Below are 16,274 nucleotides of genomic sequence, written 5' to 3'. Positions count from 1 at the left end.
ACTAATTTGCACCGAAATTAGTGTAAAAGAACCAAAGCCTGAATACTCAAGTCCATCTATAAACTGCAAGAGTTCAAATACAAATCAGCATACAAACATATTGCTTTTGTGTTAATAACGACTCCACAGCTATGTGACAAATACTCACATGCGCATTACTTCCAGTTGCACTCTCAATCATGCAATAGGAAAGGAACCTAGACCCAGACAACACACAGAAAATAACAGAGATACCCGAGGCCTGTGACCATGCTGGAGGTAAACCTTTACCATTCAATGGATTGATAAATTTTACAGCTTCGAGGGAAAATAATCGAGGGAAAATATAATGTCACTTAACACTTTCACCTGAGGTATAGCATATTTCCACCTGGGGTACAGTGTATTAGAGTATTTTCACCTCGGATAAAGCATATTTTTAAGCAAGAAATCTGGAAAAAATCTGTGAAATTTTATTTCTTGATACATACCCTGGTAAGTTTTCAGAAGATTAATAATATAGTATTGTTTTCCACAAGTGAGTTGAGATTTAATGAATCCATTTAACTTCAAAATACAACACAGTTTGACTAACAGTGATAAGATAGCCAGTCCAACGGTAAAACTGTGTTATAAGCTTGTAAGAAGCAAAAGAACCAAATTTGTTAAACTAACATCTTTCGCTAAAATTGTTTGATAAAGAATAGAATTCTCAGGGAATTCTGAGAGATTGTGGGAGATGATGAAATGTTTGTTTTTGTTACAAATCACTCTGGGATTCTATATTGAAACAATCAGTTTTGCAGTCTTGTAAGGAAATGTGTGAAAGTCTGTTGAATTATTGTAAGGTTTGCTGCACAATCACACCTACCTCCAGCATGGTCACATGGGTACAGAACTTCCCGGCACTTTAGCAAATGAAACCCAGCAAAAAACAATGCATGGCGACTTGTACACTGCATATTTTCATATTACAAAAGAATAAATACGAATTCCGCTAGCTACAGCACAGTAGCTTCTGAGGCACTGAAATCTAGATTACTTTTTTCAGACAATTATAGCTCATATCACATGATCTCGCCAGCCACTGACAGCAGATATTCAGAGCATATGGTACATGACGTAGTCAGCCAATAGCAACAGGACTTAAGTAGCGTGAAGACACAAACAGGAAAAGTTACAGTTTTAAATTAATATGTATTGGTATAGCTACAAGAAAAGCTAAACTTTCATATATAACATTGGTCTTTTAGCATATGTTACCCTTTAAATAACATATATCAAACACATATGTGCACATTTTAAATAATGGCACAAATGGCTGGTCTTCTGGGCTGGAAATTTTTGTCAGTGGCTGGTCCTCAAAGAGTTAAGTTTTGAACGAGAGTCAAACAATTTGTGACTTAAGAAATTCATTGCACACTCTCACATGTAACATAATTCATCCTGCGTAAAAGGGTGTTTACTTTGACAGTAATACTTCTCAGACCACCATTCACAATATTTTTCTGTGACCTGTAAGAAATGTAAACAGTTGTGACATCGCACTCACTGAAAAGTAGTCTATTGTTATGATGTACTGCATAGACTACATTTTGCTGTCAGCAGGTGTTGGTGTGTGCACTGTGTTTTGTTGTTTAAATGGCACATTTTCTTTACAAATAGAGTTTCATTTTGGTGTTATTCTCTCATTTATGTTTTATTGCTGTAGTATTATTTTGCAGTAGCAGGCTAACATAAAATTCTTTGTTACAGTACCTATTCTTATCAGCCAAAATTACAAAAATGTAACTGAAAGGTCAAACAATGAAAACTTCCTATAATTCTGTAAAATTCTTGGGTTTTTCCCAGATGAAAAATTTCCACATTTTTCCCAAACTTCCTCCTAGTTGTCCTGGTGTATAAACACCCTGATTTGTGTATAGTTTCAACAAAAAATTTACCACCATATATTTCTTTGGTTGTATTCCTTCCTCACATCCAAGAAAAAATATAATCTTAGTTTAATTAAAATAATCAACCCAAATACATCAGTGGTTCAGAAGGGGAAAATAATTACAAAGCAATTAATATTGAAAAGAACAGAAGAACATTTGAAGGGCAGTAACTTACAGTGATTCAGTGTGGGCATCACTGTACAGAGAAAGTATACTACTAAATTGCTGCAAAGTAATAATATGCCTAACAAATTTAAAAAGTTGGCTTTATATTAAACACTTCATGTTTTCTAAAACCCGTCTTTAGGTACAGGCAGTAGAAAAATAGTTTACATGTGGGCTAAATGTTGACAGATTTGTTGCCATGCCAAACCTTTGTGTTAACTTTATGAACTGAGTAACAGTTCTACATGAATCTGGTGATATAACAATGTTTCTATAACTTTGCAATTAAGCATGGAAAAAAATATACAATTCTGGTACCATGGAAGTTCCCTGAAAATATCTGTTAAGTAACAGCAGGCAACATAATCAACTGTCAATTATCATATGAATGAACTGCACAACTCAGTACTAATTGTAGTGACTACACTGATATATGCCACCCAGAAAAATTCAATTTAGAAAATCTTGAAATTACACAATTGTAATAATCAGAACACAATAGATCAATAATTCAGAAAAACAAAAGTTATGTCTTTTGCAGTAACTGAAATGAACTTTCTTCTGTAAGAAGGGAGGAGTGACCATTCAAGCCAAAGATGAAGGTTTAACAGAACATGTTGAAGTACTAAAATGTCAAAGAAGGTTCTGGAATCCGAGGTGAGATTTGTGAATTTCACACACACACATTATTCTGTAGATAACCCACTTCTTTTTCTTTTGACTTAACACAGTAGTCTCTCGCCTCACATTCTGAGTGGCATATCAACCTCTTTTTATCTTTTTTCATTTGTTTTATTTGAGAATAGTCAGTGAAAACTACAGGTACCAAGGCATTCTGCATTTCATTACATCTTCCCATCAGATATGGGATATTTGACATTCATTTTTAATGAGTAAATTGCCTTCAATTATTAATTTTAAACATTCATTCTGACTGAAATAAATAACCAGTTGCCCAAAAACATTAAAGGTGAGCACCTACATCTCAAGTACACTACTGGAAGTATGTAAAGGGCAGCTGAACAGAATCAATATCTTGTGTTACTTTCCCACATAGAACCAACTAGGATGAAGAGAGACACATTATTGCTGTAAGATCTCTATACTTTTTGCTAGTTACAGTCCTGCACATGGATTCTGCAGAACTGGGTAAATATGAGAAATTTACTTAATGTGTCTAATTATGTAATACTGATTCATCTCAAAGCCAGCTGGTACCAACTTCCACTTCAAAATTAATTTTAGGATACATCATGAAATTAGCAGTTGTACAGTCTAATCAAAATATGACCTCTTGTGTAATTTCTACACCTTTTAGGTCACTCCAGTCAAAATGATAGTTGGAAAGAAATAACTGTTTTGTGGAAAATCTCAGTTTATAGCACAGTAGGCTGACACAATGGAAAAGTTACTACACTCCCATTCTTTACTTTATTTTAAACATATTACACTCAGTATCAGAACGTAATTCCAGTTTTTAACAGAGCCTACATACAACATTTTGATATCAGTGTTGTCCCATTACGAATTGCAACACAGTTTCCAATTCTCCCTCCAAGAGCAACTATGAATGTACAAGAAAACTAGCGAATGTACTGGGTGCTGTACAAATTACACATATAAATTAAGAGGATGCAACATGCAGATATTTTAAAATAGGTTCCTTGTGTGACAGATATGAAGAGGACTCATTTGCTAAATGCTACTTCTCAGAAACATGACCAGGTAAAAATCTGGTACTCAATATGACATTATTTTAACACAACAATCGCCTGAAATATACATACAATTTTGTTAAGACAACTAATGCATACATCTGATGATGATAATATATCCATCTTCAACTTAGTTTCAGTAAATTACACTTTATGGATGAACAAAATAACAAGACTGCATATTTTAAAACATTCTTTTCTTCTTAACATACTGGTAGGTACAATGGAAATAAATATTCCTGAGACATGAATATTATACAAGAATATATTGGCATATCGAAGAAGATAAACAGAAGGATCATTTACACTTCGACAATAAAACTGAAGTATACAATTTTTGCATATCAGAAAATGATCAGAAATATCAGTCAAATGGTAATTAGGTGTGCAAAAAATATTAAGACAACGGTAAATGTAAATACTTTTCAGATTTGATCATTTACCTCCGGAAATTGTCCCAGTAGTTATTGGCGCGGTTTCCTGGTGGTACTTGGTTATTCAGTGCTTGTGGTGATCGCACAACAGAAGATGGTGGAGGAGGTGGAGCTGGCACTGGTACAGGAAGAGGGAGAGTATGAACAGGAGCTGCTGAAGGAACCACCAAGTTAGGGAGTGAGTGTGCACTTGCAACGCTATCTGTAGGCAATCCAGAACTGTATGGACCACCATTATTAACAGCAGGAACAGGTTTGGCGTTCTGAATTGTGGAAGACTCATTCAGAAGCTCATTTGAAAGAGGCAGCTGTGTCTCCAATCTGGTCCCGACTCGTTCTTGTTGTAGCTGTGAAAGAAAAGGTCTTAAAGTCTGTTTTGTTGAAACAGCATACTTGTTTTAACTTAAAATTTAGATGTACATGACTATCAGTACATTGTCATCTTGAACTGTTGTAAGTGCAGAAGTTCATCAACCTAGTTTTTGATGAGCACAGATTTATGCCAATTACTTTTTATCTCCCCCCCCCCCCCCCTTTCCCCCAGCAAGATGCAACTCTTGCTGTTTTTTCTGATCAAAAATTTGAAAACAATATAAAGTTGTGACAACACAAGTGATAGCTTCCACTTAAATAGAGTAAATAGCTACATATGTAGTCAAAGATATATTTTAAGTTGCAATGTTGTAGTGAATGCATCCTCTGTGGCTGATGGATGTGATGTCAAACAAGGGGTGCTGGAACAGTCTTTAAGAGCAAGGAACAGGCATTGTGGCCTTGGTGGCCACGAGGGTAACACTTTTGTATAGTGAGAGACCAGCCATTTTCTTTAATAAATGTGTTCTGCATAAATCAAACTTTTATTCACGGTATCACAACTAATATTAAAGTATTTAACATACCTGTACGAGAACTTCACAAAGTGATGTCACAAAAATATGGTACAAATGTAGGGCATAATACACTAACAGAAATCAACTGAAAAAGTGATGAAACATATAAAACTTGCATTTAAATTATTCTCCGTTATATACCTGTAATTTGTTCATAATTTATTTATAAAATTAAAAAATAAGAAGTATTTTCAAAATGGTTCAAAGGGCTCTGAGCACTATGGGACTTAACAACTGAGGTCATGAGTTCCCTAGAACTTAGAACTACTTCGACCTAACTAACCTAAGGACATCACACACATCCATGCCCGAGGCAGGGTTCGAACCTGCGACCATAGCAGTTGCATGGTTCCGGACTGAAGCGCCTAGAATTGCTCAGCCACTGTGGCCAGCGAAGGATTTTCTTCCATCTCTAAGAGCAAACAATTAGCTTAGAATACATTACATCATAGGTGTACATGTGCCATGCTACAGTAGCACCCTGCTACAGAAGCCAAAACAAAGTGGTACAGCCCACTGATAGAATGGAGTACTGTGAAACAGTTTGTTTTCTGCATTTGATGGGGAACAATGCTGTAACAATCCATGCTGAGTTGGTGAAAGAGTACAACAATGCACAATCATATGACACAATGTTTAGATGGTGCAGATGCTTCTAGTGTGGTCAAACAAGTCTGAATGACAAAGGACGAAACAGCAGGCCATCTCTCTGTGAAGAACAGGGAATCAGAAGAGAAGTGCATGTGCTGGGGCTAGATGACCTGCATATCTCAACTGATGTGATGCCAGAGAAAGTGAAGATCTGTTACGGATCAGAGTTCAACATCTTGCATGACATTTCAAACATAACAAAGATTGCTGCCCACTGATTTCTGCAACTGCTCCCACCCTTTCAGAAAGCCTACTGAACTGCGGCAACAGTGGGTATGTTGCAGCTCTGTTACACCAAACCAGACTACTACTTTAGCCACTTAATCACCACGGGCAACTGCTGAGTTTATCACTATGACTACGATACAGAGGAGCAAAGAAAGCAGCAGAAACCCTTGGCTTAAACATCACTCTCAACCAAGTTAAGATCCAGCCATTATCAGGCAAGGTAATGCTGAATGTTTTTTTTGTGTTGCTAGGGATTGGTGCTAATAGATTAGGATAACACAGAAATTTCTTGATGAGGTTACCAGAGGCTCCGAAGAAGAAGTGTCATGGGAAGCTGCAAAGGGGTGTTTTTGCTCCGTGACAATGCTCCAGTTTATTATGCTCAAGTCAAAGTCACACCTGCTGTTTCTGCGGGCTACCATATTTTGCCTTACCCCGTCCTTCTGATATGACACCCAGTGACATCATCTTCTGTCCTTGGATGAAGAAATCACTGCATGGCAAGCAGTTCACAAATGAGGATGAGGTGATTTTCAAGGAGCAAAATGAAGGCTTGTGAAGCCTGGGTCTCTGCCAAGTCATCTGTCATTGGGAAAAATGTGTTGCACCAGTAGGCAGATATGCAGAGAAGGCCAACCATCATCACCACGTTTCATTGTTGCTCACTGATTTTTTTTGAGGTGATAATTAATGATAAGGAGAGTAGTGAATGGGATGTAGTCTTGCAGAGTATAAGGCTATGTTTATGCTGCAACCTCACTGCTGGCATCTCAATGTTCGCTACTGGCACATCACACCTCCCTGTACGTTGAGAGCCTTGTTACATTTATATTGCAACCTTGCTGTTTGACCAAAGAGATTACCCTGCAGCTGATCACATAGCTAGTTGAAAGCTAGCAGAGTCAAACACAGCACTTCTAGAGTTACTTTGAAACAACCAATCATGGCTCAAGTTTCAGGGCATGCAGTGGGGGTCATGGTGCAAAAGGGAGAAAACTGGGCAGGCTGAAGAGAGAAACATGATTTATGACCATCGTTCAATTATACTGGTCAAAACGATGAGAAGCTGCTTTCAACTATATCATGTATGGATGCTGTCATTTTTAGAAAGATTTTAATGGTGTATGAAGCTGTAATGGCACCAACACTAATCAAAAATGTTTTACGATCTGAAGATGGTGAACTGAAACTAGTAATCCATCCAAATAGTGAATCATGCAGGAACAATTTTAAAAACTTTTTATTTTGAACTTGTAGGACTGTGCATACACAAAGGTTGCAATTATGAAACTAGAAATATGAACAATTTTCATGGAGAAGTACATACAAAGGCTCTGTATCAAAGAAACAAGCTGTATAAACCTATAACACACTCCAGTGTATTGGCTGTAGAAACAAAGAAAGTAAAAACATTAGCTAAGTACTGCTGGAAAAAAAATTAGTACACCTGGAAAGATGACTTCAATTTTGATCTGATGATGGCACATGCCACCTGGGCAATATTAGATGTACTAGTAATGGTTTCAAAATCATCCACCAACAGGTAGCGTAGTCGCACAGTTGCCAGAGTGCCATCTGAGTCTGTCCTTTAATAAATAAAGCTTGCAGACAGTGTTCTGCAAACACACAAAGCAAGCAGACAACGATGTCATAGAGATGCATTTGTGCTTCCTACAGCCAACTCAACTGAGCAAGTATGAAAGGGGTCAAATTGTGGTCTGCCGAGTGGTAAGATAGTCGTTTCAGACAACTGATACGAAAGTTGGATATGCTGTGTCAGTTGTGCAACGATCCTGATATCAGTGGTCACATCAGCATTCTCATACCTGTAGATGAGGTTCTGGACATCCGTGCAGCAGAGATGCCCACCAGAATCGTCATATTGTAAGGGCAGCAGTGGCAGATTGTACAGCTACCACAGCACAGATAAGAGTGCTTGTGAGCACAGATGTGTCAACATGAACTGTTGCGGACGGTTATTAGCAGTAGGACTACGAGCACGCACGTCTCTAGCTGATCTTCCTCTCACGCCACAGCATCGACATGCATGACTTGACTGGTCCATCAGAGGATCACTTGGACGATGGAATGGTGTGCTGTGGTCTTTGGCGATGAAAGCAGATTCTGCTTGCATTCAGGTGATGACTGTTTGCACGTACGGCGTAGACCTGGTGAACTCAGTCTTGTAGAGTGCATTTGTCCAAGAAATGCAGCTCTACCCCAAGCCTTATGGTCTGGGGTGTGGAGAAGACGTTAACCAGCATTTTCTACATGTAGAATGTTATTAGATCCGTACTTTTACCATTCTTTCAACAGGAAGGTGACGTGTCCTTCCAACAGGATTATGTTCACCGACACTGCCAGTGAAACTCTTCATGCTCTGCAGGACATGCAGCAACACCCCTGGTCAGTACGATATCTGGACTTGTCTCCAACTGAACACTTGTCGAATATGATGGCACAAGAAGAGACTCAACCAACTCAGCAACCAACAACTCTTACCAAACTATGTAAATAGGTCGAGCAGATGTGGCATAATGTATCCAAGGACAGCATTCACCATCTGTACGATGGGTGCCAGAGGCACTGGCAGCATTGCTGCCCATGGAGGCTATAACTTGTACTAATATGTGTGTTTCAGCATTGGTAGATACTTGGTACCACAGACTGCTTCTGCTACTGATCTGTAAACGTAATCATTTCATGTACTCCATATGCACTGTTGCAGCAAAAATCTTGATCGAGTTAGAAACCTCTGAAAAGGTGTACTAATTTTTTTTCCTGCTCTGAATTTAGGAGAGGATGGAGAATCACAGACAAGCAAATACAAAAGCTGCCATACATCTAAGCTCCTGCGTTCTTCTGAAGTAGAAAACACACACACCTTCACCTAAGCACAACTCGCAACTATCCTTCACCTACCCATCTCCTTCCCTGCTCCCACTCCAGCACTACATAGCCTTCTATTCCACCAACATACCCACTAGCCTTATTTCTCTCCTTTTCCATTCCCCCCCCCCCCCCCCCCGCCCCACCTCCTGTCTACTAAGCCTCCCAATTGCACCCAACAAATCTATCCTACTCCACTATGTCCCTGTATGCTCCAACAAGCAGCACAGCACATTCCCTCACCCCTGCCCAGCTATTCCTTCCCCTCCGTCTCTCCACACCAGCCACTTCCTTACAGCCACCACCCACCCTGCACCAGATTGCTTCTCCCAGCAGGTGTTGCCAGCCACAGGCAGTAGTATCCTTGTGAGAGTTGTGCCTGTGTGAATGAGTGTTTGTTTTTAAACTTCAGAAGACAGCCTTTTGTTCAAAAGCTTGAATGTCTGGCAGGCTTTATGTCGGTCCTCTCTGCAACTCAGTATCTCCTCAATATGGTGATAGAAATTTATCCTTTTTATAATACGGTTGTTATTCCATCCTGGACTTTCCATTGTTAGGTATATTTAATAAAGTTTTGATGAGGATGATAATATATAATAGTTTTTACAGCAAGTCATACAAAAATTATTCACATTCACACAGTCTTGTCATTTAGTTCACTTATACACATGTTTTACTACGAGTTTTCTATAAAGACTGATCTGACCTGGTGTGGTTTCTGTTTTGATTGTTTCGGGCATTGGGCATTCCAAAAGCTGTTGAAGTGTGCTAGTAACTGAAGAGTAAAATAATGTGTGAAGTGGCGTCATTGACAAGATATGAGATAGAATATACAATTTACATTGTACTTGTTGTACATAATTAGGACAAAAAACTCTTTTTCCAGTTACGCAATCTACATTCAGTGTCCTCCTTAGTGGCATGTCCATGCTGCTGTACAAAATGATCAAAGGATGAATAAATGCTACTACTACTACTACTACTACTACTACTACTACCACCACCACCATCATGGCACCTATGTTTTCATGACATAGATGTTAGTCCCTCCTCAGATTCGTCTAGATAATTTCTATGCTGCAGATGATGCCTTCAATCAGTTCTTACATAGACTTACCAAAAAGTACACTTATTCATTTATATGTGACCATAGATTTCATCTCTTCTCTCCAAACAAATAGTGTACTTCAATTTTGTCTGTGGTAAAGCCATGCAACATGTGAATTACAACAGAACTTCTTATAAAGAGACATATGGATATGAACTAGAAATTCAGGCAGCTTTTACTGTTAATATATTTATTGAACTGCAAATCTAATTACACTGAAAGAAGTAATGAAGAGCTCTTCTTAGACAGCCATGTGATTTTGTCTGTGACAGTCACCTTACATGTTTTCTCAGACTGATACCGTACTGGTACTCACTGCATTCATACACTCATTGTGTACTCACTGCATTCAAATATTATGCCTGCCATCTCATGATTCTATAGATGCAACTATCAACTCATATTCCAGCAAGTGAGCAAGTATAGAACTTGTGCAGTTCTTGAATATCAATGTCACTGTAAATCTTTTCTGAGGAAAGCCATAGAAGTTCAATTGAATAAATGGAGAGGTATCTTTACTAGATATTATTAAGAAAAAGAACAAAACATATATTGTTTGTTAGATGTTACTGGTAGTACTCATGAGTCTATTCAAAAGAGTCAAAACCTATGTCTGTCTCTCAAAAACCTAAATGTGATTGCTGTGCAGCACATGTTCTGCAAGACTGGTAGTAAAACCAAATTCTTCACTTCCCCATAAACACAATGATGTTACACTGGCAATGATTGCATCATCCAGTCCCCTGGCAATATTTTTCTTACTAGTTAGTCAAGTGACAATTTTTTTTATTAATGTTTAGTTTAATTCAGAGTTGTTATGCTGCAGCAACAGAAAAAAATGCAGATACACAAAACTCATCTACCGACTTTCTGAAAATGAGTTTTGAGAGATAAGATACGAATAAGACTCTTAAATAAGTAATGACACCAACGAGCTAAAAAATAATGTTAATGGTATGTACAAACAAATTTTATAATAAAACTGGCAGGTGGCCAATGAACAAGTAAACAAATGACACACAGTCTCAAACCACAATATTACCAAATATTATGTGATTTGGGAACTCATAGAATACAAGCTTCGTAACACAGTGGGTTTCTAATACAAGTAAAGCTGAATTGAAGTTAAACAACAATATGCATGATAATGCCTGACAAAGACATGAATATATGAATTGCAACAGAGCTTTTATGAAGAGACATATGGATATGAACAGTAAACTCAGGCATCATTTCTTGTTAATGTATTTACTGTACTGCAAATTTAATTACACCAAAAGTAGTACTGAGTAGTTCCTCTTAGGCAGCCACATTCATAAATGATCAGCAATGTGACCATCTGACAAACAGCGGCTTGAGCTTAAAATATAGAAAACACATGTTGGCTGCACTGGCACAGATTGCACATGCTTGAATATTAAGCTCATGAAGATAAGTCAGTAATTTTATAATAACTGTCAATTAAGCTACTATTACACCACAACAAAGTTAATTAGAGTGTGTTTTATATTATCTACTGAAGGTTTCATTTGTTGCAAAGTATTTCTTGGAAAGAAACAAAAACATAAAATGAGAACCGGTTTCCGTGTACTTTAGACATAGGTTTACATACATTCTTTAAGCATTAAGTCAATAATTTAGGTTGTTTTCATCACACATATATTTAATAGCGCCGTATCTATTCAGGGAAGTGCAGGTTTTAAGTTCTATCTTTTATTTCCTTTCAAAACGCACAAAGTACATATCGCACATACACGATCTTAGGTCTAATTTTTCGAGTATACAAGTTTTGATTTTGAACACTAATTTAACTTCATTACATTACTATATTAATAGTATACATGTATATTAGTGTTCCACATAACTTTAGTGACTTTTGTGATCTGTAGTTAATAGAATATTACTGTTGTTGCCTACGTAAATTTTGTAAAAAATGTTGTATACAACCATGAGCAAAAAGTGTTTGAGCTGCCATAGGAAAATCAGTTCTGGGGTTCTGTGCAGCTGTGTGGCAGATGGTTACACTGGGGTGAATGTAGTGGCATGGGAATCGGGGAAGTAAACGGGTCTCTTCCATGGTATTGCAGATTATGTTCAATGGATAGGAAAATAGCATAACAGGAAGGGAAGCTTAGAGCCCTTCAGGCTAAACTGGATAGTGCTAGGTAGGAATTGATGAGGTTAAGGGGGGAGGAGGGTGAAGACAGGTGGGAAGTGGTGGCAAGGAACTGCGTCCATAAAAAGAGAACAGTTTCATCATTGGCACAAACAACAGATTTGCTTTGCTACCTCAGTCAGCTAAGGAAGAGGATCAAGTAGATGTAAGCGTAGTCAGCACTCAACAAAATTTCACTAGGAAACCAACCGTTGCAAAAAAAGTAGAAAGTAGGAGGAAAGTTCTGTTGTTAGGTAGCAGCCATGGAAGAGGTGTGGCCCAGATCATGCAGGAAAAATTAGGTGACAGGTACCAGGTCACAAGTATTTTCAAGCCCAGCGCATGTCTTAGCCAAGTGATAGAGAATGTAGGATCATTGTGCAAGGGTTTTACAAAGCAGGATCAAGTTGTGGTAGTTGGTGGAGCGGAAACAGTATTGATAGGGATCAGGGCTACAATACTGAGTGTGACCGGGTAAAAATAACATTTGCAATGAACCATACAAATGGCGGCTTGGTTCCTGCTTTGATGCGGTATGACTGGCCCCAACTGAACAACTCTGTCAGGAGGGTCAATATGGAGCTAGATCAGCTGCTTTGGGAGGCTACTTTGTCAGCCATAGGTTTGGTATCTGTTGATGGTATTGGTAGGTGGGACTTCACAAGATATGGCCTGCACCTCAATAGGAAAGGAAAGGGGTAAACTGGCTGGGATGATAGCAAAATCTTTAAAAGAGAGAGAGAGAGAGAGAGAGAGAGAGAGAGAGAGAGAGAGAGAGAGAGAGAGAGAGAGAGAGAGAGAGAGAGAGAGAGAGGGGGGGGGGGGGGGGGGGGGGGGGGGGGAGGGGGGGGGGGGAGTATTGCACTGAAACTCATGGGAGTACTTTTTCAAGCTAAGATCAGTTTCCAGTCATTCTGCATTGATTGAAATTAGACTTAATGAGAAATTCAGAGAGGCAGTTGCTAGAGATGTGAAAATATGACTAGAATCTCATAACAGTATAGTGAAAAATAATGTTAGTATGTCACAAGATTCACATAAAAGCACAGTGAAAAATAATGTTAATATATTGCATCAGAATAGATTTAGAAATTGAGGGTGAAATAAATGTACTATGCCTGTCTGAACATCATATAGTCACAGCTATGGAAATGGTAAATGTAGGTAGATATAATCTTTCAGCACATGTAAGAAGAGACATTATAGAGCAACATATAGAAGCATGTGCATTTGAGCTTAAACTAAACAAAGGCACTTTCATAATTGTACCCGTGTATAGGTCCCCATTCAGAAATTTTTAAATATTTTTGAAAAACTTGATTCTTTTTTGTGCTATCTGTCAAAGCAAATTATTGTTTGTGGGGATTTCAACGTACATTTTCTGAAAGAGTCAGACAGAAAGCTTGACCTTGAAGTATTACTTGGTTCTTTCAATTTGGCATCAATTATTGATTTTCCTACTGGGGTGCTGCATGAAAGCAGCACATTGATAGATAACATTCTCATAGACCAAGATAAATTTAATCAAATAAAAACTTTTCCTGTTAAGAATGGTCTGTCTGATTATGACACACGGCTAATTACAGTATATGATATAGCTCCATACAGTAATGCAAAACAGCCCTCCAAAATAGCATGTTCCATGAATGATTTTACAATTCCAAATTTTTAGGGAAAACTTGCAACAGTTAGACTGGGATGAGATGTACCTTTGTGAGAATATGGCTTACTAAAGGGATAAAAATATCTTGTAAACAGAAAAGGGAAATGTACCTTACAGCTAGGAGGAGTAATGATCCCGAAACAGTGAAACATTATAAAAACTATTGCACTGTATTAAGGAAAGTTATTAAAAGTCCACAAGTATGTGCATTATGTCTGAGATTAGCATATCTGATAATAAAATTAAAACAATCTGGACTACTGTGAAAAGGGAAACAGGGCAATCAAGAGCACAAAAATACCATATTTCTATCAAACACAATGAAGTCAGAATTAGAAAACATTATTAATAATCATTTTGAAGTGTTGTAGATAAAATAGGATCCTGCTATTCATTAAAAAATGGAAGGCAGTTTATGGAAGAGGCAGTACCTATGCAATTTGATAAAACTGAAACTCAACTCGCCTCTCCTACTGAAATTAGGAAAATAATAAATTAACTCACACGAAAAAGCTCACATGAAATTGATGGCAATTGAAACAGAGTACCAAAAGCTTGTTCCCAACAAATAAGTAGGATTCTCAGTCACATATGTAGTAGCTCACTGAAACAGGGCATTTTTCCAGATAGACCAAAATACACTATTGTTAAACCATTGCATAAAAAACGGGATAGATCTGATGCTAACAACTACTACCCAATCTCACTTCTGACAGCTTTATCCAAAATTTTTGAAACAGAACAATTTCCAACAGAAAATGCTATAAATGCTGTTACTGATCAAATATTAAATGCATCGAATAACCAAATATCACCCCATTGGGATATTTTGTGATCTCTCAAAGGCTTTTGATTGCGTGAATCATGAAATTCTTCTAGATAAGCTCAGGTTTTGTGGTATGAGTGGGACAGTGCACAAATGGTTTAGTTCATACTTACCTGGAAGAACGCAGAAGGTTGAAATTAACAGTACAGATAATCTGCAAAAACCAGCAGAGCCCTTTAACTGAAGAGGTATCACAAATCGTGTCATTAACAACTTGTCACTATATATTCATGAAGATGCAAAGCTAGTTCTCTTTGCTGATGATACAAGTACAGTAATCACACCCAAGAAGCAAGAATCAGATGAGGTAATTGCAAATAATGTTTCAGAAAATTATTAAGTGGTTCTCTGCAAATGGACTCTCACTAAATTTTGAAAAAACAGTTTATACAATTCTGCACAGTAAATGGCATAACAACATTGATAAATATTGACTATTAATGAAAGTCAGTTGCTAAGTCAGAATACTCAAAATTTGCACTGTGCACTGATGAGAAATTGAATTGGAAGAAACACATCAATAATCTGCTGAAACAGTTAGGTTCGGCTACTTATGCTATTAGGGTTATTGAAAATTTTGGTGATAAGCATATCAGTACATCTACGTCTACATGGATGCTCTGCAAATCACATTTAAGTGCCTGGCAGAGGGTTCATCCAGCCACCTTCACAATTCTCTATTATTTCAATCTCGTATAGTGCGCGGAAAGCATGAACACCTACATCTTTCCGCACGAGCTCTCATTTCCCTTATTTTATCTAGGTGATCATTCCTCCCTATGTAGGTCGGCGTCAACAAAATAATTTTGCATTCGGAGGAGAAAGTTGGTGATTGGAATTTGGTGAGAAGATTTCATCGAAACGAAAAACGCCTTTCTTTTAATGATGTCCAGCCCAAATCCTGTATCATTTCTGTGACACTCTCTCCCACATTTTGTGATAATACAAAACGTGCTGCCTTTCATTGGACTTTTTCGATGTACTCTATCAGTCCTACCTGGTAAGGATGCAACACTCCGCAGCAGTATTCTAAAAGAAGACAGACAAGCGTAGTGTAGGCAGTCTCCTTAGTAGATCTGTTACATTTTCTAAGTGTCCTGCCAATAAAACGCAGTCTTTGGTTAGCCTTCCCCACAAAAAATTTTGTGTGTTACTTCCAATTTAAGTTGTTCATAATTGTAATACCTAGGTATTTAGTTGAATTTATGGCTTTTAAATTAGACTGATTTATCATGTAACTGAAGTTTAATTAGTTCCTTTTAGCACTCATGTGGATGACCTCACACTTTTCATTATTTAGGGTCAACTGCCACTTTTCGCAACATTCAGATATCTTTTCTAAAACGTTTTGCAGTTTGTTTTCATATTCTGATGACTTCATTATTCGATAAACGACAGCGTCATCTGCAAACAACTGAAGGTGGCTGCTCAGATTGTCTCCAAAATCATTAATATAGATAAGGAACAGCAAAGGGCCTATAACACTACCTCGGGGAACGCCAGAAATCACTTCTGTTTAACTCGATGACTTTACGTCAGTTACTATGAACTGTGACCTCTCTGACAGGAAATCGCAAATCCCGTCACATAAGTGAGACGATATTCCATAAGCACGCAATTTCACTACGAGCTGC

At 37.8% G+C, this 16,274-nt stretch overlaps 1 protein-coding gene across 11 annotated transcripts in view; it reads right to left on the bottom strand.

Moving 5' to 3' along the window:
* The window catches only part of LOC126356163 (pericentriolar material 1 protein-like), a 382,055-nt gene that overhangs the window by 221,085 nt on the left and 144,696 nt on the right, over nucleotides 1-16,274 (bottom strand). For all 11 annotated transcript variants that reach the window (XM_050006912.1, XM_050006916.1, XM_050006913.1 and 8 more), the window contains exon 23: nucleotides 4,240-4,577. In XM_050006912.1, the coding sequence (XP_049862869.1) occupies nucleotides 4,240-4,577 (338 nt within the window). The remainder of the gene's footprint in view (nucleotides 1-4,239; nucleotides 4,578-16,274) is intronic.

This window comes from Schistocerca gregaria, chromosome 3 (genome assembly GCF_023897955.1).
Source record: "Schistocerca gregaria isolate iqSchGreg1 chromosome 3, iqSchGreg1.2, whole genome shotgun sequence".
Taxonomy (NCBI): Eukaryota; Metazoa; Arthropoda; class Insecta; order Orthoptera; family Acrididae; genus Schistocerca; species Schistocerca gregaria.
The sequence above is the reverse complement of the archived record's forward strand: the minus strand, read 5'-3'. Positions and strand labels throughout refer to the sequence as shown.